Source organism: Diachasmimorpha longicaudata, chromosome 7 (genome assembly GCF_034640455.1).
Source record: "Diachasmimorpha longicaudata isolate KC_UGA_2023 chromosome 7, iyDiaLong2, whole genome shotgun sequence".
NCBI classification, from domain to species: Eukaryota; Metazoa; Arthropoda; class Insecta; order Hymenoptera; family Braconidae; genus Diachasmimorpha; species Diachasmimorpha longicaudata.
Window position 1 is genome coordinate 8861282 of NC_087231.1, and position 21550 is coordinate 8882831.

The window sequence follows — 21550 nt, forward strand, 5'->3', positions numbered from 1 at the left end:
AAAATTTTCAACTCTTTTCCAGGGATTTCGATCTAACTATTGAAGAGGTTCGTGAGGATCAAGTTGGGGGCGACGAGAAGGCCCCTCTGCGTCGTGATTTTGGTGATTTTGCCAGCATAGAGCCGAAGGGTGGGAAAAATAGTGGAAATTTACGGCATGGCCCTGCGCTACTCGGGGAAAATTCAAAACTAGTAACAAACTTACAAGACTTGAATTCCTCAAAATTACCCCTTAAAACAGGCTTCGATGAATTAGACGGTGGAACCGGTGGTGGTTCCTTACCCTTAACCTCAAACCATAATCATCATGATTTTCCATTCGTTGAGGAGGGCCTGACGTCAGTTAAAACTTCCCCGTCCATTTCGAAAAATAGTCCTCCATGCAACAGTATCAGTCCTGTTTCGGGGCAAAATTCACTGAGTCCACAGAATCTAAATGCTTCGTTGAATAGCAATCGTGGACGAAATATGCTTCACGTTAAAACCCCTGATTATGAGAACCGCAGTGCTGAGGCAATATCGTCAATTGAAACTAAAGACACTGTCTCCCTGAAAATAACATTTCCAACGCCTGTTGAGGTCGAGGCTGATGTAATATCCGACGACGATAAAGATAAATCAGTTGATTATTCTAAAAAAACGGAGAATCTTAATAATGGTTATATCGGTGGTACAACAACGTAGTCCTTGAGAATTTCACGGAATTTAACGTTGAGGAGCTTTTATACAAATCCCTTAGAGTTTCAAATGACAAAATCATTGACATCGTAAAGTTCACCAATGAGAATAATCACCATGTGTGGTTGAATTTTGATTTCAAATCATTATGCAATGAGTTATAACTTTTCGAGAATGATTAACTAATTTCGTATCCATTTTTTCATTTCCTTATGATATGTTATATAATTGCCGAGATGGTATTTAAAATTGTTCATATGAGGTAAATTTATCCCAGTGAAATTAATCACATTTTCGTCAATTCTACGCACGAAAAATATTAAAAAGGGCGCTAGAACTCAATCTTACGCTTAGCGGTACTAACTGATAACTCATCGTTTGAAATAAATTACGTAGGAGGCTAGCTGCTTTTTTAAAGAGAAACGAAAAACATTGCGATTAAAAGTTCAGGCTTCAGAAATAATAAATGACGTAAGATATTACTTTTCTAAGGTCAATATTTCGTTCGTTATCAATATCTCATGGAAAAATCATTAATATTCATTTGAAATAGCCTTTACCATGCTATTATTGTTTGCTGATCAAAACAAATCAGAGAATAATAATTTATTATTCAAGAATTTAATTGAAAACAGAGGAAATATGCTTTTAATTATTAATATATGAGAGCATACAGACTGTATTTTTTACCCAGTGAGAGTCAAGATTGATTAACGGACAAATGAAATACTGATCCTTCTCTCTCCCAATTTTAATGATGAATAAATCATTTGAAAATCAGAAACGAACTGAGAAAAAAAAATAATATAAAGAATGATAGAAAAGGTGGAAATGTACATACGAGCAACGCAATACAGTTGAAACTAGATATAATGAGCCTCAAATACAAGACTGATTAGCTAATCCCCGCCCCTCTGTCCCTCTCCCTGTAAAATCTCATCATAATCCTCTCCCCTTCCCAGTAAGTGAAAAAAAAACGAAAACAATATGAATAGTTCCACAATGTTTTTGTTCATTGTTCATGCGTTAATGAAAAAATGCCATCCTTATTTTTTTCTCATTCACTTCGCAACATGTCCGCTTTGAGTTAAAAAAAACAACATATTTTTTAGCAAATAATGGTAATTAATTCTAGTACCAGTGACCTAATAGAAAGTACCTACATTTATTTTTAATGCTTTACACGTTATTACATGGTAAAAACCAATACGTTGAAGAAGAATTTAATTAACAAAAAGAAGTTGACCGATAATACCGATGAAGGAAGTGAATAGTTGAACGGAGGAAAAACATTTTTTTGTACAGAATATAAACGTAAACGTATCAATTGTAACAAAGTAATGAAAAAAAGGAAGGAAAAACTAATAAATAGGAAAATGAAAAATGTAAATCTTTTAGTAATTAGCCCACAATTCATCCTAGAAATTTTTCGTAGCTAAAAAAATGAAAAAAAAATCGTTAGGCAGAAGGAAAGGGAAGTGAGAAAAAAATTAATAATTATTCATAGCTTAGCTCTCTCTTGATCGATAAAAATATATTTCGATAATTGAGGTACTTCTCTCAGTCATCATAATTTTAATTTCTCATCTTTGACTCTACTTGATGTATCATTATCATTTTGCCTGCTTTCCTTTCACAGTTGAACTCACACTCTACTGCCTCATGTCAGTGCCAATAATAAGAAAATTCACATAAACGCGTTAACCCTCGAAATACATAAGAAAAAAATATGAAGGACTCTCAAACTGGAGTAATAACAATACCGCTTACGAAATGTATTACACGTTACCCGCATAAAATACAGAAACAACAGTTTTTCCGTGAAAAATGTTATCAACTCAGATATTGCGGCGTCAGTCGCATACTCAATGTATTATGTAAAATAGTTTAAAAAACCAAAAGCCTCGCTCGTATTTTCAAGTATTCAAATGACTAGTAAAATTTTTGAATGATGGGAGGAAAATAAAAAAGTTATTGCTTAGATTATTGAGAGATTAGACATATATTTGCATACACTACAGACGAGAACTATTGGATCGATATCAAGAGAGCTGGACACGTCGAAAGAGCAATGTTTGAACTTTAATTGTAAACATAAAAAAATCTGTGGATATTAACATGTGCTTGGAATTTGAGTGAGTGAAAACAAGGCGCTGTTCAACGTATTATTTCTTTCATTGTACTGAGACTACGCGCTCGATTCACAGCTACTCAATGCAAAAAAAAATCAACTATCCTCGTGACACAACTAGACATTAATTTAAATTAATAGGAAAAGTTTGGTTGATGCTTGAATGAACTTATGAAACAGAGTACCGTGGATACAAATACAAACTTCCCTTATTCTCATTCAAATTGTACACGATAGGCACATAAAGTCTCACGTTGCAGCTTTAGAATTCGTATCCGCAATTCAATAGCTTCATTGTTTCCCTTTTTGAGGCTGTACAAGTTTTTCCTATACTGCTGAAAATTGCTCTTGTAATATCAAGTAAAAATTTACATTTTTTAACAACACAGAGAATGAAGGTTTATGACTTCCAACGCTGAGATGCTGAAATCGAGAGCCTTGAATTCTTCAAAAAAGAAATCATTGGGTGCAGTACCAGTTTCGATGTCTCATTATGATTAAGGAAGACAATTGGAGAAAACAAGAATGCCAATTTGAGAAGCTCAAGATTTGTAGTTCCAAAATTCGTAGTATTCGATTTCAGAACCTCAGTATCCTGATTTAAAAATTATATGTCCTGGCTATGTTTGGCTGGAATTCAGAGTCGGTGACTGAAGGCCCGAAACTCTTCGTCAGTTGTACGGAACAAAGTATTCAATAACCATGATAGCTAATTATTTCTCTCCGAGTGCGAACGGTACCATTACATTAAAAGTTTCGTATTTTTTAATTTAAAAAACCAGCCAATGACTGCGTAATTTCCGTTACGAATTCAGTTTAAAAATTGATAAACGATTTGATGTTAAATTCACAGTATGAGAAAATTAGATGCAGCTTGAATTGCAGGAAAATTGCTTGCAATGTATAGTGTTTTAATTTTACTAACTACCGCAATAATTCACCGAGCGGAATTTCTCCTTGAGTGGTTATCCCTTGAAGTTGTTGATAACATAAAACAATATGCGTATCGTTTTGAAACTCATTCAGTGCTCCTGAATGGAGCATTTAGAAAATAACAATTGACATTAACTAAGAAATTGAAATAGTGCAATCAAATAGCAGAATGAAAAATAGTCGAGTAGCGGATAGAAAATTTTTTGAAGAGGTGAAAATCGAAGAGGGCAGGTTTTTTTAAGAGATCAACAATCATCAGACATTTGTTGCAGCAGTGTGCAATTGTCTATTAAACACTTAATAATAGACACAATGAATAGATCTCTAATTAAACGTGCTCAAATTCATAGGTTTGCTCAATAACCATTATCACACCGCGGTGCCTCGCAGAATTTCATTTTTGTTCTGAAGACAAAGACAACAGACGACTTTTCAATGTACAATTTCAGTTTTACCAATTCTCTAGTCCTCTTACTTCCGAAAGTTCAATGAAATAGATGAAAATGAAAACACTGACAGTTTAAATAGTAAGCGGTGATTGTTGTGGTGAAAATTAAATCAACAGAACATTTGGGGGCAGCAGTTGATGCTTGCGTCAATATATTTTTTTATCAACACGAGAGTAAACATTAACATGATGAACTTCCGGTATTGTTAAACTAAATGTTCCTACCAATTGCCATCGGGGAACATAAACACAGATATGAGCGTATTTCGTAAAATTAAAGCGAGTGCGCAATTTGTTTTTACGTGAAATATAAATGTTAAATTTTTTTCAAACCAAATTCACCATCGTAACTTCTCTTTGAATTTGATAACTTCAGAAATGTTTTACGTTCGAACGTGAAATAAATGTGACATAATTGGGTATACGTAATCTTGTGAGTCGTTAGCATTCATCGAAAAATCTAATGCATAAAAAAACATTAATTAAAAAATAAGATATGGCTGACATGCAATATCATATCGTTACATGCTCATCATATTCCAAATGCGCTTCTGCAAATTCACCATAAATCATGCGCATCTCTCGTTCATTTCACAGTTATCGAGGAGTGTAAGGGGTGAATTTAGCTATTGAAAAAGATAAATTAGGATAAAAGCGGAATGATAAATCGATCCCTCAAAAACACGAATGAGGAAAAATTACTGGAACTTATGATCACGAGCTCTATGACTCGCGTCATTGCCACAATGAAGGAACATCAAATTTGTGAATGCGTAAATATAATATTTAGGACTTAAACCAATCGTGACACTACGAATTTTAATGAATTTGAATGGAAATTTAAATGTAAAGCCACAGAATACGAACGAAATCATTTGAAACCTAAAAGATGAGTGTTCTGCGGCGTCTTAGCCAAGCCTACGTTTCACGCTTGAAGTGCGACTAATCGAGCCCTGAGAAACATCTCAAAATTAAATAAATAAATTGAGAAATGGAGAACAAAACACCACTATCGATTAATTGTATTTAATGCTAACTGTAATATATACTATAGGATTGTTCAAAGAAATGGACAAATGGCAGTTCCTCAGCAGCTGCATATTTGAGCTGAATAAGAGAATTTTTGTTTTAATGAAAATTATAAAATGAATAATCGGGAAGACATAGTCTGTCCGAATCGTGCTTACCTAATGTAATATCTGATTATCTGACTATATTATATATAAACAATTATGATTACGTTAATGCTGTATGCAATGAGGGAGGAAAAACAAATTTTATTTACCAAATACCACTTTTTTAATAAAAGAAACAATCGAAAAAAATCGTTGAATGGATCTTACTCTCTCTCTGAGTGACTATTCCTGCTGTATTTATTAAATTCCTCATTTAGGTCATAAGAAAATTAAAATAGTGTACTTATGAGATAATTCCAGCATTAATATCAAGAACGAAAAAAAAATCCTGAGCATGAAAAGGATGAAAATAGGAAAAAGAAAAAGTGCAGAATGTACTTGAACTTTAGATTGAAAAAGAGAGTCTTCAAGTGAATGTAATTAATTCTTATTTATTTTGATTAAATACCCCATTTATTATTTCACATCATGAATAGATGCATCTGTGAATAGACTATCATTCTTTATTCCACCAACAGTGAAACGCTGAAGTGCCTCGCGTGCTGCGCTTCATTCAAGAAAAGACCCTGGGAAGAAACGGTGCTCACGTTTTCCTGCATTCTCAGTGTATTCATTTAACCAGCCCCAGTGCAAAACACAAGTGCCTGAAGGCACCTACGAGAGATCGACCCGACGACCTCGATTCGTTCATTTCAAGACCATTTCTTTGTCATTTTTTTTTCGCAACCAAGCAATTCAATCACAAATAAAATTTCAATTTTACATTTCACTTTCATCACGATCGAAATATTTTTGGATTAAAGTTCACCCATTAATTTTTTTTGCCTCATCTCTTTGTGCACACAAATGAATGATTGAGTGCATGTTGCTTTGAAATTAACCGGAAAGAATTTTTTGTGCCCCGACGCTTGAGGGTAAAGTAAATCGGACCGCGTGCCACTTGAGAGGCTTCTGAACACTCTTAAGTGCAAATTGTGCTCAACATGTGACACAGAGACGGGGCTTAAGCTATACATCCGGTTCTGTTGGTCAAGGTCTCGGATGATGTCTCAATGAATTTTATTACCCAAGAAAAACAGTCAAGGTTTTTGGTATTATTTTCACATGTTTTTTCATCGAATTGCTTAGTTGACTTATCGAGGAGTGCCTTCAACCTCTGCGTATATACCGTTATCACCTGTTTCAGGATCCCACTTCTCTGCCCACTAGCCGGCAGAAGTGGCCCCCCAGCTTGAAAGACGAGGATACTCACCTGTGCGATACTTCAACCGCTGAAGTTACGCGCAAATGGACTCCTCAACGCTTTACCCGGTAGTCTAGGGGAGTTTTTAATGCAATAACGTTCTGAATTATTCAAGTACAGTATAATTTTCAATTTCACTTGCTCGTGAATTTTTCAAACAATAAATTACGTTTTGTATATCCGATGGGAAATTACAGAGATGCAATCTGTTACTTTCATTGGATCCTTTGTTTTTTGCGGAAAGAATAACCACTGGAAAGTGCAAATTATCCCATTAGTGTAAATCGATGAATTACGAGGGATTTGTCCTCATTTGAGAGTCAATATACTCCACTGGAATTCTCTCTGATTCATAATGAAAAAGAGAGAATGAGAAAACATGAATAGAAAATATATTCAGGTGAAATCAACAGTGAATGGAATTGCTCGAAAATTGGGAGGTAATTATCACCACTCAATCCAATTACGATACTTTACATTAAAAAATAATACATTAGAAACTAATAATTGTACCTATTTGGGTCATGGAAGTCAAGGCAGGCGCCAGGCAGGTTTTTCTCGTTGCATTTTCAGCAATCATAGAATCATTACAACCCTTCTTTCCCGCACCTCTCGTTAAGTTGCATCCCAGAGATGCATAAAAGGAAATTCATTAATAAACAAAAAACTTAAAATATTCGCTTTCACAAAAGCAACTGCTTCTATCTCATGAGTAATCGCAATCCTACTTCAAGTGACCCGACACTTGTGGGAAAATCACGATGATCGGTTTGATCTGAACCTCTTACATGCCAACTGTTGAATTCCGTGGAATATGGAGATCGAATTCCCAACACGCCTCGATGCAATCCCAAGTCAACTGTAAGTTACATTCACGAAGTGGACAGTAGTTCACGTGAGGATGTATGTAACGTAGTTACAGAGTAGTTACTGATGTACCATGTGTTGTCCGTTATTCGGCCGAATTACTCTCAAAATGTCAACATTTATCGTCAAATCGTGATAAAATGAACACGACTGTTCATTCAATAAAAAATCATATTTTTAGTAATCCTTTTAAAGGCGATAATGCCAAACAAGTTTCCATCTACAATTTTACCCAAGTTAGAACGAGTCCCAGGATTTTCAATTAGAAAAACCGAACAGGGGAATAAATTTAGAAAATTTCGTATAAACAGGGATCAGTTTTTATTGATCTAGGTAGAAGATATTAAAACGAATAGTATGAAAACACAAAGTGAAATCGGTCGCGGTTAAAATTCCCAAAAATGAGAAATTAATTCCTACAAAACCGTACCATTAGCTAATACCTCATAATGCCTAATAATTGAGGTGGAATTTCGAAAAATCGGTAGCATGTTCCTCAAAACTTTCTTTTCCCCCGCGACTTCGATTCCCTGAAACGTTCCTCTTACCGTCAAATGCCTCGTATAAAAAAGTCCCTGAATAAATCTTCCGAAGCTGAGAATAATGCCCACCTTTCATTCCTCCCAATCAACATATTTGTCCCCAAAGAAATAATTCCCTCCATTTTCCTTTGCGGCAAAAAAAAAAATATCAGCCACCGCCAAACAATTACATAATCCTCTCCAAACATTCCAACCGCAGAATTACAAGACCACCGATAATGCAACCACAGATGGTCTTATAATCTCAGTACCACAAGTGTAAGTACGAAACCGGCATACCAATGTACCCCAGCAACCCAGATCTCGGGCAAATGTTTGAGATATACCGTTAAAGAGTACCTCACAGTGGCTCGTACATCAGCCAGTCTGTAGACCACACTTACCCGAGGTGTCTCCTCGCCTGGAAAGAAAGGTGGGTTTCGTCTCTGGAATTTCAGGTACCCTGCTAAACACGTCAACCTGTTACCACTACTGTCGACTCGTCTAGTAAAGCCCACGGTGCTGAAAAAAAACCAACAAAAATAACTGTAGCAAAAAAAAAATACCGGATAATTGATAAACCATGGGAACAGTATTTCCCGTGGGGTTTCCACACATTGAGCCGGTGAACCTGTTGCAAATCAGTAACTCAACGCATAAATACGGAATTTTACGGGAGTGAGCCTGAGGCTAACGTCGTTCGCCTCCAGGTTTACTCCGAGCTGAAGAAAGAACCCCATGAAAAATTTTAAAAAACAACAACAACCACACACACATACAGGCCTCCTCTCTCGCTCACCTTCCTCAACATTTCTTTACCGGGGATAATCGTTATGGAAAGTCGATACAGGATAATATGGAACGAGTGATGTACACTTGGTGGTTTTAGATGGGCTATGGGCAACCAGAGAAGGGAGGAAATGAAACACTGACTTACCCACAGCATCTTTTAGCTTCATACCTCTTCATCCTCATTTCTCCATTCCTTCCTCTTCTGCGTCTTCTTCCTCGGCAACCAACCTGTCGACGAGGGGCGCGGGGGGGGAGGAGGAGGATAGGCCCTGTATCCTTCTCTCACTTGTGCTCATACTGCGCACACACGTGAATACGAAACACTCGATTCAAGGGGGGTGGAGAGGGGGGATGGGAAGAGGGGGAAAGGGGGAGAATGACGGTGTTTGTAATCAAAGGGGCGATCCGGCATGGAAGAAAGTCAGCCTACCGGCTGCTGCCCACCAGTTCACCGACGCGCGTTCTACCGAATGGACGTTTCCATCTATTTTTCATGTTTATTTATTTATTTACTCGGTAAACACGTGAAGTCGCGGTCATTGCGGGACACGAGAATGTGGATTTTACGAATTATTCACTGACCGAGTTCCAAATCCTCTCACAATTTTGCTTCGGTAATTTGGAGCAGAACTTGGGAGTACGAAAACTTGATCTGTTTATTTTACTTATTTGTTTATGGAGATGATAAAATGAGATAACGTGACTTGTGACGATGAATTACTGATATTTTGGAATTTGAAGATTTATCCAAGTGTTGGAGAATTTTTTGAGGTGACTCCGGAGTTTACGGTGAGTTTTCAGTGCTGGAATGATATTTTTTTTATGGGTTTCTGTGGCCATTCGGTGTTTCACTGCATACTGGCAGCCATTAATAATGAGATTTTTTCCAGTAAAGACAAAAAACATGTAACTGTTACGGAATTTTTTCCAGTTGATTTTGATTAATTGACCGGGTGAATGGTGACTTTTTGGAGTGATTTTTCATGACTTCCCACGATCCCTAGATGGTTGTGGGTAGGTTTACCTCTTGGTTTCCTGGTTTACTTGTTTAGGACTTCCTTCGCAGTTGAAAAATCATCCAACGATAATTACGTTTTGAAGATGAATGTTGACATTTCGGGATGATTTACGATGTTTTTCCGCAGTCCTTAAATGGCCTGTTTTGCCTCCTGTTTAGCATTTCCTTCCTTCGTAGGTGGCATTCCCATCCTTTTCAGGAATGTTGTACATATCCACCAGGAATTCGCATATTTTTGTCTCTTGAGTTCATGAAATGGAAACGATACTGGAGAACTCGAGAGATAGGAATTTTTTAAACTGGTGACATTTTCATCGATTTATGACAAAAGTCCCGTAGATAAGGAAAACCTCACCGCTATTCCCTCACACTATTTCCTATTTTCTTCATGTGGAAGTGAAGTAGCTCCAGGTGTGATTTATGGCATCAGTGTGGGGGTTTATAGGCGTCGTATCTCCAATGTTGTGTGATCATTTCTTTTTGCGATCTGTCACGGTAATTGTCAACGAGTTGATGATCATGCGTCTGTTGAATCTGTAATGGAATACGATAAAACAATCCATTGCGTCAGCTCGTATCGAATAAAAACGTCAAGCGAGACGTGAGGATTACTCCAACAACATTTAAATGTATCTCCTGTAGTATTATTTATCACCTCTTTCCTCACTAGCCGACCTTCTTAGCGGTTGCAATTATGGAGTTTGCAGAGTCACGTGAAAGTTTAAAGACAATGTAATGTTCTTATACAGGCGACACATTGACCGTACAAGCTTTAAAGGTCAAAGGAAATTTTATTCTCCCCCGGCCCGGTATTTCATTCACATATTTATCTCATAATTTTTTTATTACTTCTTTCATTATCTCCGTTTACGAAAAAATTTGCTCAAATGAGTGTTGAATTGTGGTGCAAAAGCCTTCGAACCGTGTCAGAGAGCGTGTCACGGCGAGTCTGCAATTGTTGCATAACACGGCATTGTCCTGGCGTTCTGTTTGTTAACGCAATGGGAAAATAGTATGGGATTCCACAGGAGAGGCAGTACATACCGGCATACAATGGGGGTGAGGCCTACAAATGGGTGAAAAATTGGAACGGATATTTTACACTGAACCACTGCAAAATTACCCCAGTCGTGACATTAATTTCATGGATTACGAGCCTAATCGTTATGCAACGAATTTCACGTATTCTCTCTACCAATTGGCGAACATGAAATGTCGCTTTTTTTTTTGTCAATCGATATGTCAGAATGATTTCCAATTAATTGAGCCCTTGGGGCCCAGTCTTGTTGATCGTAAAGCCCCGGCTGAATGGGTCCCCCGGGACTCCGGCAATAATTACTTGCTTCAGTGCTTTGTTTTTTGTCAGGAAAAGAAATCTTTGATAACTGAACTGCGAGCAGAATTTCTTCTCAACTTCCGAGTTCTGTGGTAATCAAATAAAAAAAATAATAATAAATTACTGGACGAGTTCTTTCACCTCTCCCGGTTAACTCAAACGAAACGTTACCTTTCACGATAATTTTGTAATTGCGAGACAACTTGAAGGAAACTCGTCGGATGACGATTGCATCTTAATACACGTTTGAGTCTTCTAGCTTCGTTCCAGTGGCACATTTATCCACCACCGCGGATTGCCCCGCTATCGAGTTCAAATCTCTGGTCGCGATGGTATGATATGACGATCTACACTGTATATTTTATGTACACATTTCTTATAATCGCGATCCAGTGGTTCATCGGTAATTCGTACGTAATATCGGCCACATTTATCCCGAGGTTAATACCGTGGTAAATCATAATTTTATGCTGTGGCAAATGTTTTTTTCTCCAGCAATTTCATATTTAGTTTTTGGTAATATCACAATTTTTAAACGTTTGTATGAACATTGGTATTTCTCAACGCACAATTTTTGCGCAGCGCACGAAAGAACGAGCGCGCAACCCGATCGAGAATGCGCCAAGAATATGCCTACGGCTATAAATTCCGTTATACCAACCTGCGCATTCGACTTGTACTTATCCCAAATTCATGTTTCATCTGCTGATGATTATTAAATTTGAGTTTCACTGCGGGATTCGACTAGCGAACGGTAAAAAACATTTGAGATAATTTATTTGGATGTTTTATCGTCTACCATCAAGACAGATTAGAAATGGATGTTTCTGGTCGTCTTCTAAATTCATACGATTATTTATTCAGGTTTTATCGAGTGTAGCAGGATTTCTCTCGATGTCAGAAAACAATTCTAGCCTTTTTTTTTTAATCAGGACATTCCTATCGTTTCAATTTTTCGTCAGCGAGTCGTTCCTCCTCGTGGCTAGCTAAATTATTAGACGTTGGAATAATGAACTCTCAGTTCGAGCGAGAGAATCTGCACACAATGACGAGAAATTCCTTTTTCCCTTTTCTCAGTCGTCACGTTGATAAAATAATAAATGGCTCTCCAATCAGCTGATTGACCCTGGGTCAATTTACTTTCTACTTGTCACATTCTACTAGTAAAATAATGGTTAAAGAAATGAAGATGGAAAAAACATGGGGTTTTGTGATTTCAAGCCTACCGGTAGCATCAAAAGGCATACTTTCACGTAGTCGATCATATCGATTCAAACGCATCTCACCAGAGACACCACGAGCCGAGTGAAAACACAGGCCATTCAGTCTCAGCAAAAACCTTCGACCTCTGATGAATTTGCATTAGTCAGAGAAAATCATCGTTTCACTTTTGGTAGAAAAAAAAAAACAGGCCAACAAATTTATTTTCATCTAATCAATTTAAACTAGTCACTTACCATCATCCATCTTTTTACTCCACAGTGAATGTACTTCAGATGAGTGGATTGAGGACGCAGAATGGAGTCGAAGAACGGAACTGACGACTTTGTTACGGTAGTCAGTGTAGGAACTCAGCCAAAGATTGAAAATTTCGTAACTGTGCTGTCGATCGGCAATGGAAAGACTGAGGGACGTGCCAATGGACTCGAAGGACAACTGGATGAAGAAGTTGAGGTTTACAGGCTTCCTGGGGAGCGCTTGGGATTTGGCCTCAAATTTGAAGGTGGTAATAAAACATCGGAGCGTGTGAGAAGACTCTTTGTCCAGAGTTGTGCTGAACACAGTCCTGCGAGCAGGACTAAGTGCTCCTGGGGAAGCTTGGGAGAGGGAGATGAGGTACTTCATGAATAACAATTTACAAAAACTGCTAATTTATTCACGTCACCATAAAGCCCGAACTGAAGTGTTAAAACGTCGCGAATGGACGAGCTCATTTTATTGTATGTCTCAATTCCCGCCAGTAGTTAATTTTGAGATGAAAAAAAAACAGTTGCTGGAATTTGTCTTCCGAATTCTATTACGTAAATGAACATTCCTATTGATTCGATCTGAATATCGCTTTCCTCAGAATGAGTATTCAATTGAAAATTATTTATTTTCTCTAATATTGTAATTAAATCTCCAGATTCTATCCATCGATGGAGTGCCAGTAACCCACATGAGTCGTCTGGACTGTGTCCGTCACCTGAAAGAATCCCAGCTCGTGATTAAATTACTCGTCCGGTGTCGGGGTGCCCTTCGACCAAAGGTGGTCAGTGCTGAACGGAAATCCAGCCCAGAGAAAACTCAACCTCCCCCTGAATTGCCGCCCCTTCCCCCACCGGTTCCCCCCCGAAAACTGAGACAGGCTCGTGGCTCAGCAGATGGTGATGCCAATCCAAGTCCAGTTAAAAAAATCCAGAATGGGCATGTAAATGGCCTCCGCGGAGGCCCAAAATCCACCAATAACGATGGCTGTAATTCATTACCGAAAACTAACACTCAGAAGTCCCCCGAATTCACAAAAAGTAAACAGGTAAATCCCTCAGTTCTATTTTTGCTTTAAATTAAGAATATCCAAATATCCTCTCAATATCAATTGACAGAAATCACAACTGAAGTTCAACAGCAAAAGTAGAAACGCATTTCATGACGGAACAAATAAGCAAAATACTTGAATATTCTTAATTACCATTGCAATAAGCAATTAGGGATCGTTGGAATATTACGTCACATGACTAAAGGAGAGGTCTGTAGTTTGTGACACTTTGGAAGGACTGGGGGTGGGGATTGCTTAGGCTACGATCTCACACAATGTTTTTTCTCCAATTGTTAGTCGAGAAAATCGCCAAAGCAATTTTCTTCTTGTCCTCCTTTCTCACGAAAAAAGAGATTCTATCATTTCAAAGCATTCCAAACCATTCCAAAGGCAAAGAAAACCTTCCGGATACTGTACTCCTAAACATTGAAATTAGTTAATGTTCACAGTGTTACATGAAGAATGATTATTTTTTCAACGAAATTTTATTGAAGGAAGATAAAAAAACATTGAAAAAAAATCCCTGTGGCTTTCATGATGTAATATTTCTGGCGATCTATGTCGGTAGTTCAAAGCAAGTCTAAAATAGAAAAAGGATCCGACGCAATATTTCAATGTCCCTTTATCATGATTCAGGAACCCCCAGAAGCAATGGTCTACCTCGACGCTCGGTCCCAGGACGGCTCCAGCACTCATGGCAGTACATCCGACGACACAGGCAGCTCAATGTCCACTGTAGTAGACAAAACCTCAGCCTCAGATTGTTTCTCCGCCGCCTCAACCACGTCAACACCTTCCGAGAACTCCAATGACCCTCCAAAAGATTCTCACGACCTCCTGGAGGCTTTCGACCACTTGGACAAAGACTTCTGCACTCCCCCCGATTATTTGCTCAAACGTTTAGCCAATTCTGAGGCAGTCACCCACGTGGAGTCCCGAGGGGAGGCTGGAGGTGTTGTTGAGAAGGTAACAGCAGTAGTGGCCCCCAACACAGTTCTCATAGAGGAGACCCTGACACTCCAGCCGCCCCTCAGCTTCCAGGACGCCCCCCTTAGTTATGCCCATGAAACAAGACCCGGAATTTTCTACACAGCCGATTTGGCAGCTGATTCGACCACCCACTTCCGTCCAATTCGCGATGACGCCTCTACAGTAGAATCCGTAAATGGAGACGTTGAATCACCTCAAAAAATGGACGATAGCTTAGCTCCACCTTTACCAGTCCGTAACCATGTTAATAGAATCCCAGTGAACCAGTTATCCGAGGATTCGGTCTCGGAAGATAAACCTGACATCAATGAAACCGACAAAACTATTGACTCATTAGTAGTTCCACCAAAGCCATTACCCCGGAAAGACTCAAAATTGAAGAGAAAACGATTGCCTCCACCACCACCACCGCCAACAGCACCCAGACGTGAAGCACCACCTGTACCACTTCGTAATTTAGAAATATCAAAGCCAATTGTTCATGAAAAACTGGAGGTGGGTGATGTCACGGATTTAGAAATCTCATCGTTGCGTAAAGAGCAACAAGTTCCCTCGATGCTTAATGAACCAATTGGCATCCCATTGCAATCACCTGAGGATAGAAGCAGGGAGTTTAATGACTCAATAACCGATGAAAGTACCTCACAATCGATAAATAATGATCCAAAAATCTCTGAAACCACTTCGAATGAGGGGGAAAAGGGACCGACAAACAAAGTCCTCGAGATAATCGAGATGAAAAGAGTGAAAGCGTTTCTAGAAAACGAGCATTCGCGGGAAAAAATTCACCTCAGGGAATTAAAAACAATAAATAACAATGATCTCGAATTCATTGAAGAAATTAAAGTGCCCGTTCTACCATCCCCCAGGCACAAGAATATTGTAAATTCGGCGGAAACACTGACCCCGGAATCACCAGATTTTAGCAGTCCAGAAGTGTGGGGTGAGGCGACAGAGGGACAGGATGATGATTACGATAAAAAATACGATGAATCGGATGACGAGGATGAGGACGAAACTTACGCATCTCTGGATCAGATTGATGATTTACAAACACCTGAATCAATACCAATAATTATCACTAAAGAATTGGAGGATACAGACAGTAGTTCCGAGAGTAGTGAAGACAATGGCGATGATTACTACTGGCAGAGTAATCTTGCAACAATTGGCGAGGAGGAGGAGACACCTTCGCTCGAGTACACAGCAGTGTAAGTATCATCAACTGCATGAAATTTATTGCATACTTTTTGGCGATTGGTGTCAGATTGCAAAAATTACCCCAATTCAGCACGAAACATGGGATTTTAATGAATACTTAGTAATGGAAACTGGGAATTTCTATTCGTTCTGCTGCTCAACAAATTAGAACTTCATTGAACCTTCGGTAGTAATATCACCGGTGCTTCAAAATAGTCGGTTATTTTCCGACAACTTCGTTGCTTAGAAAGGAATGTGAACGAAGTTTGTAGAAAATGATTGGTAATTTCGAAGCGCAAGTGGTAATTGTTGCGATTGTTTTTCTTAGCTGTCTGCCAATCAAAGGGCAGTATCCGAGGTTGTCTAACACTTTTACTTCAGAACTTTCCTTATAGTTCTGTATTTGTTTTCATAAAAAATGTTAGGGCGCATTTTTTTTTTATTTTTAAAGTCATAAAACATAAACGAGTTATGGAGAACTGAGAAATCTTTTGCAGAAATTTCCTTTTGAGTCTTGATTTGTAGAATCTATTCTCTTTGATTTTAAATTCCAACAAATGCATTGTTCGATGTCGTTCAGAGTACGAACTCTCATTCATACAATTTATTTATGATTAATTGAATCCCATCAATCTTCATCTATTTGACCGGAAAATTTTCGTTGTTCGATATGCGACTGAACGGATATGACCCAAAGTTATCGAAACACCTCTATATCACTCCTCCGCAGCCCGTCAAATACTGCATTTCTATTGATTGACGTGCAGATATGGGAATAATCAATGAAATCTGAAATTTCATCATTAATTCTTTTTAAATTGAATCGAGTGTCACTCTTTTGAAAATTATTAGTCAACTGTCCATGACATCTCAATTCTTTTCTAATCGTCTATCGCAATCCTTTGTCGATGTATTCGAATGCACAGGTGAGTGTGTGGGGGGGCGCCCACAGGCTCTGTTTCTGGTGAAAAATGTATCTGATCAATCACTGGGTGCATTACCCCTTCCGATACTGCAGGTTCCCTCGGTTGCACAATAATCGACTATGAGTGATGTTCAGTTTCCTCCCTTTTTATTCCACCCACACGGGTTTCACTGCGCTAAATCGATCAATGGGCAGATTAAATAGCCGACAGAATTACTTAGTTGAAGATATACTTGTTAATAGTTTTCTGGGCACTGGTGTTCTTTTTGTTTATATTCGCGCTATTTTATGGAGGGGAAATGCAACCGCCCCTCCCACGTATGTGGGTTATCCCTGGGAAAAGGTTAATTGGGCACTCAAGGCGGGAAAAGATCTCAGTGATCATTCCTCCAAGTTGATTCGCACGCCCATGCCATTCGACCATTCATGCATCAAACACTGTAATTCGATATCCGAGTGACGCTAGGATTGGTAGATGACATTTTTTTAATTTCTATTTGTCTAAGGACGTTGGAACGGGGGGGTTTCAGGGGAAATGAGATCACTGCGATTACTTCGGTCACTTGGATTCTCTGGGACTGCCAATCGACGAAATCAAACACAGATATTTTCATTTGCTTACGCAAGTCACGCGGGGGAAGAGATAAATTCAATAGAAGCTTTCGGAAAAAAGAGCGAAAATTACGCTTGAAACGGTAATCCCCAAGGGGCTGAAAATTCAGCAAAAAGTGTGCGTCCGAACTGAAATTACGCGAATCGCCAGTAAATTCTACGATTTATTCCGCAAAATTTAACCGCCCGTCTGATGATTTGCCGCCTTGGAGACAACAAATTGTTCTGTAATTTTTTTTCCAACGATTGAGACATCTTAGAAGAAGTAGAAGTATCTTACCAGCTTCACAAATATCGTTGAACGCTCGAGAATTTTTTTGTTTGAGTCATAATAAATCGGAGAAACTCAAAAAAAAATCTCTTTCCTTTCATTTCTCTAAAACTTTCCGGAGAACGCTTCCTTATTGCAAATTGCGTAAATTGTCCCCTATTGTTTACAAAATATTTTCCTCTGTTCGGAACAAATCAGTGACAGGCCAACGAATTGACGGTGAACGATATGAAACGGAGAGCATTCAATAATTTTGAGTTGTTCTTGAATACGTGAATGTGCGAAGTACGGATAATTGGCCGAAAAATTTGTGGAATAAGTCAATGGTAATAACATCCATGAGTGAAAAGAAAAAGTCCCCTTTGTTTGTGCAAGTCCAGCGGAACAAATTAATGACAGCAAAAGGAATGGTTGACGTGTTCGATTCAATGGCAGATTTGAAATTGGGTGCCCATTTATAATAGTTGCATAACCCCTTTCTTTTATACCCATAATTATAGTAGTTAAGAGGCCATTTCATTTTCAAAGTAATTACTCGTTGAGTCTATAAATATCCTTCACGATACATATTCACTGTTCTCAACTCTAAATGAATGTTACACTTAATTGGCGTCATTTATTAGCATATTTGAATGCTAAATTGATAGACTTTCTTTACCCACATACCTCTGAATCTCTCATATGTCTCAGCATACCTCTCTTTACTTTATAATGATAAAATCCACAATTTACAGTGGCGTGGGTGGATTTTGCGTTGGTAGCACCTATGCATAAACATTCACTCTCTTTTTTTATCATTTTATTTCTCCTCTGCAGAAACAAAGAGCCTGAGGCCACCTCGATCATTGCTGAGCCAAGTGAACCATCGATTAGCCACAATAACGAGATAACCAGGGGTAAGTTAACACCAAATCCCATAAATTCTCAATCCACCTGAAAATTTATGACGACGATAAATCCGATGACAAGGGCCAAGACACGTGCATTGATAACGTGACCTTCACACTCGCCACATTCTCTCCCGACAGAATGAAAAAAAACTAAATATCAATTACTCCACGCTCCGACACCTCTCCACCCCTTCATTTATTGTTCACCTACTGTACCTCATTTCTCATTAAATTGCTACACTCCAATGACGATTGACTCAATAGGTCAACAACCTCGAGGCACTTTTGGGTAGGCGGATTAGAAAAAAAACGTAAACCTAGAAAAAAAAACTATCCAATAAATAATCCGGAAATCTACTCTCAGTTCTCATACAAATTTTCTCCAAATTCCTCAACGCCTGAAAACTGGAAATTTAAAGGCGCCTTCTCCTTCCTTTTTCCCTTTTTTTTTTTTTTCATGAAAAAAAGGAGTGTGAGAAAAACCGGCTGGGTAACTTATTCGAACGACTGAGGTGAAAATTGGTCTTTATACATACCCCGTTAGGAAGCATGTGGGTGGGCAATATACGAGAGCTTTAAGAGTCATTATGCATGTGTGTACGTAGTCACAACAATATGGCGAGATTGTGGGCAAGAAAACCCTCCAGTACTTGGGTTGCCTGGACAAGCCAGTGGCTTGACCGCTCTCAAGGTCCTCTTTCCTTCCCTCCTCCTCCTCCTCCTCCTCCTCTTCATCCTCTCTCTCTCTCCCTCCCTCCCCCTATCGCCACCCCCTGCATCCCCTCTTTCTCTCCACTGCCTTCCACAATTTTTTTTTATTTCTTCCCCCTTCGGGTTTCTCTCACTCGTGGTAGTTTAATCGCCTTCCTTTTCGAGATCTTTCACTCCGTAACTGGTCGAACTTGCAATCGAACCTCCGCCAATTCCCTCACTTCTATCCCCATTTCGCTTGCGACATTCCGCTGTGGAATTTTTACGCGAATTGCATCGCAGTGTTAAATGTATGTATGTAAGCGAATCGACAGAGGCGACATTCCATTCCATTCGATACCAGAAAATTCACTGGGTTTGTGTATTGATACATGCTCTACCTCCTCCTACCCTCGCCGGTTGGATGATGTGTGTGCGCGTGTGTTAGGGGGCCTTTGGGGGACCCTCTCCAAAGGGGACTCGCGACGAGACTCAGCGCAACTAGTATACTGACCCAAAGATTGGCTGAGTCCGCGGCGGCGCGCACGCCCCGCATCAACTTGTGTGTGACTGCCTGAAGGCACCTCGTTATCGAGATACTCCTGAGGTGCCCCTCTCTTTGAAAAGTCACTAACAACAATAACCTCAGGAGTTTATACCTTCGAGTTTCGATTTAAAGACAATTTTATTTTTATTTTTTCAACATTTCGTTTTTCATTTGAGCAATTTGGCTCGTAATGCTCGAGAGTTGAGGATTTTTTTATGGTGGGGTGGGGGAGGGGAGGGGGATATGAGTTAAGATCCTTTTTTGGAGGTGAACGAAAAAGGGTATTGTGGGACGAAGGAGAGAGAGAGGTTTTGTCGGGGGTTCTGTTGGGTTGGGTTAAGATATGAGTCACTTGGGGTGGTGGGGATATGTCGAAAGGAATTGTTTTGCTTTACTATAACGTTGAGACATTTTGGTGTCAGTTATGCTTTTTTTTGGAGTTGCGCCTTTTCATTGTATGTAAAGGTGTAAAATCATAAAACACGTTCATTTCTGCTGTAAATGCCTCAGTTTTATCAGGAATGCCGTTTAAAAGGAAGTATTATTTATTGCTAAACATTAACCACCTTATTTTTTGGATACGGAGGGCTGCGGCGTCCGATTATACATAGTCGAGGATGCAAAAAAAATAAATAAAAAATCTAAAACTAAAGCGACCATGACCAAAAGGGACTCAGAGGTCTTCGCCGTGATCGTAAAACAGTGTACCTCGAAGTCGGCGGTTATTACTGACAAAAGGGGTGATCGTTAAACGGGAGAAAACGATAAGTTTGAGAATAATGTGATTTTCAAAGACTCGACAGTCCAATTTCATTTTGGGTGGCAGTCAATACAGAAATAAAACTCTCGAGTTTAATTTATTTTCTTCACCATTGATGGCTCTCTCATTTTATTTCTTTTTTCTCTCACTCACTTCACTTCAACATCCGTAAGAACCATTTTCAAGAGCAAATATCTTGGAATGTCTCGTTGCTGGGGACACCCGGCGAATACCATTTCGTGGTATTATCCAGCTTCTTTTGCCTTCCTCTCTCCTCCATGGTTTTACTCATCGGTGCTAGTCTCTTCGTTGACTCGTTCTCCATCAGTGTTAAAGCTAAAACTTATATACACATGGAACCCAAGATTGCAAGAGGAAGGATACGCGATGTGGGATTGGGATAAAGTGAGGGGTGAAGAGGAGGAGGAGGAGGGGGGGGATTTCTCTTGACTTGGGGGCCGGTAGAATTATCCGATCCTTCTTCTGTCTTTCTTTCATTCTCAAACTGAACGTCCACAACTCTGTGTCGCTGCGCTTCAAAGGGATCGGCCCCGACGAACGACACATCCGTTCCAGGGAATGGAATTCGCTTTGCTCAACATTTTTCATTCCTCCGTTTTTTCCATCCCCTCTTTTCCATTTTTATCTCCATTTGCCTTTTTTTTTCGCTAAACTCGATGCCTCCGCAAACACTTGCAGAGCAAACGAAAAGTCCACACTTTTATTTTCATCCATTAAGGCATCGACTTTCGGACGTGAGGTTGCACGAAAATGTGTGAATGAAATTCAACTCCCCCGTTGAGTGGACAGGAAGAAATAAATAAGCCAAAAGATCAGAAGTACACGTAAGACGTGGTGAGGAAAAAAAAACGGAACGATCACCGTGGAAACAAAAGAGTTTGTCCTTGGTTGTTCCTGCCGATCCTGCGAAGGATTCCATTGTGATGGTCACGTTGTCCGGATGCGAGAGACGATGCACGCTTGAGCGGACAGGTAATACGCCTCGATTAAATCGACCGAGTAATCTCTCCTTCGAGGGCTGCCC

The 21550-nt window shown here is 39.2% G+C and overlaps 2 protein-coding genes across 10 annotated transcripts in view; both read left to right on the forward strand.

Moving 5' to 3' along the window:
* LOC135164398 (insulin-like receptor) overlaps positions 1-5789 on the forward strand; it is a 42995-nt gene extending 37206 nt beyond the window's left edge. For all 8 annotated transcript variants that reach the window (XM_064124679.1, XM_064124680.1, XM_064124681.1 and 5 more), the window contains one exon: positions 23-5789. In XM_064124679.1, coding sequence (XP_063980749.1) covers positions 23-683 — 661 coding nt within the window. In that variant the 3' untranslated portion in view covers positions 684-5789. The remainder of the gene's footprint in view (positions 1-22) is intronic.
* A 3496-nt stretch (positions 5790-9285) lies between these two features.
* The window catches only part of LOC135164396 (uncharacterized), a 32663-nt gene continuing 20398 nt past the window's right edge, over positions 9286-21550 (forward strand). For both annotated transcript variants that reach the window (XM_064124677.1, XM_064124678.1), the window contains exons 1-5: positions 9286-9537; positions 12585-12938; positions 13228-13617; positions 14257-15821; positions 18435-18514. In XM_064124677.1, coding sequence (XP_063980747.1) covers positions 12621-12938; positions 13228-13617; positions 14257-15821; positions 18435-18514 — 2353 coding nt within the window. In that variant the 5' untranslated portion in view covers positions 9286-9537; positions 12585-12620. The remainder of the gene's footprint in view (positions 9538-12584; positions 12939-13227; positions 13618-14256; positions 15822-18434; positions 18515-21550) is intronic.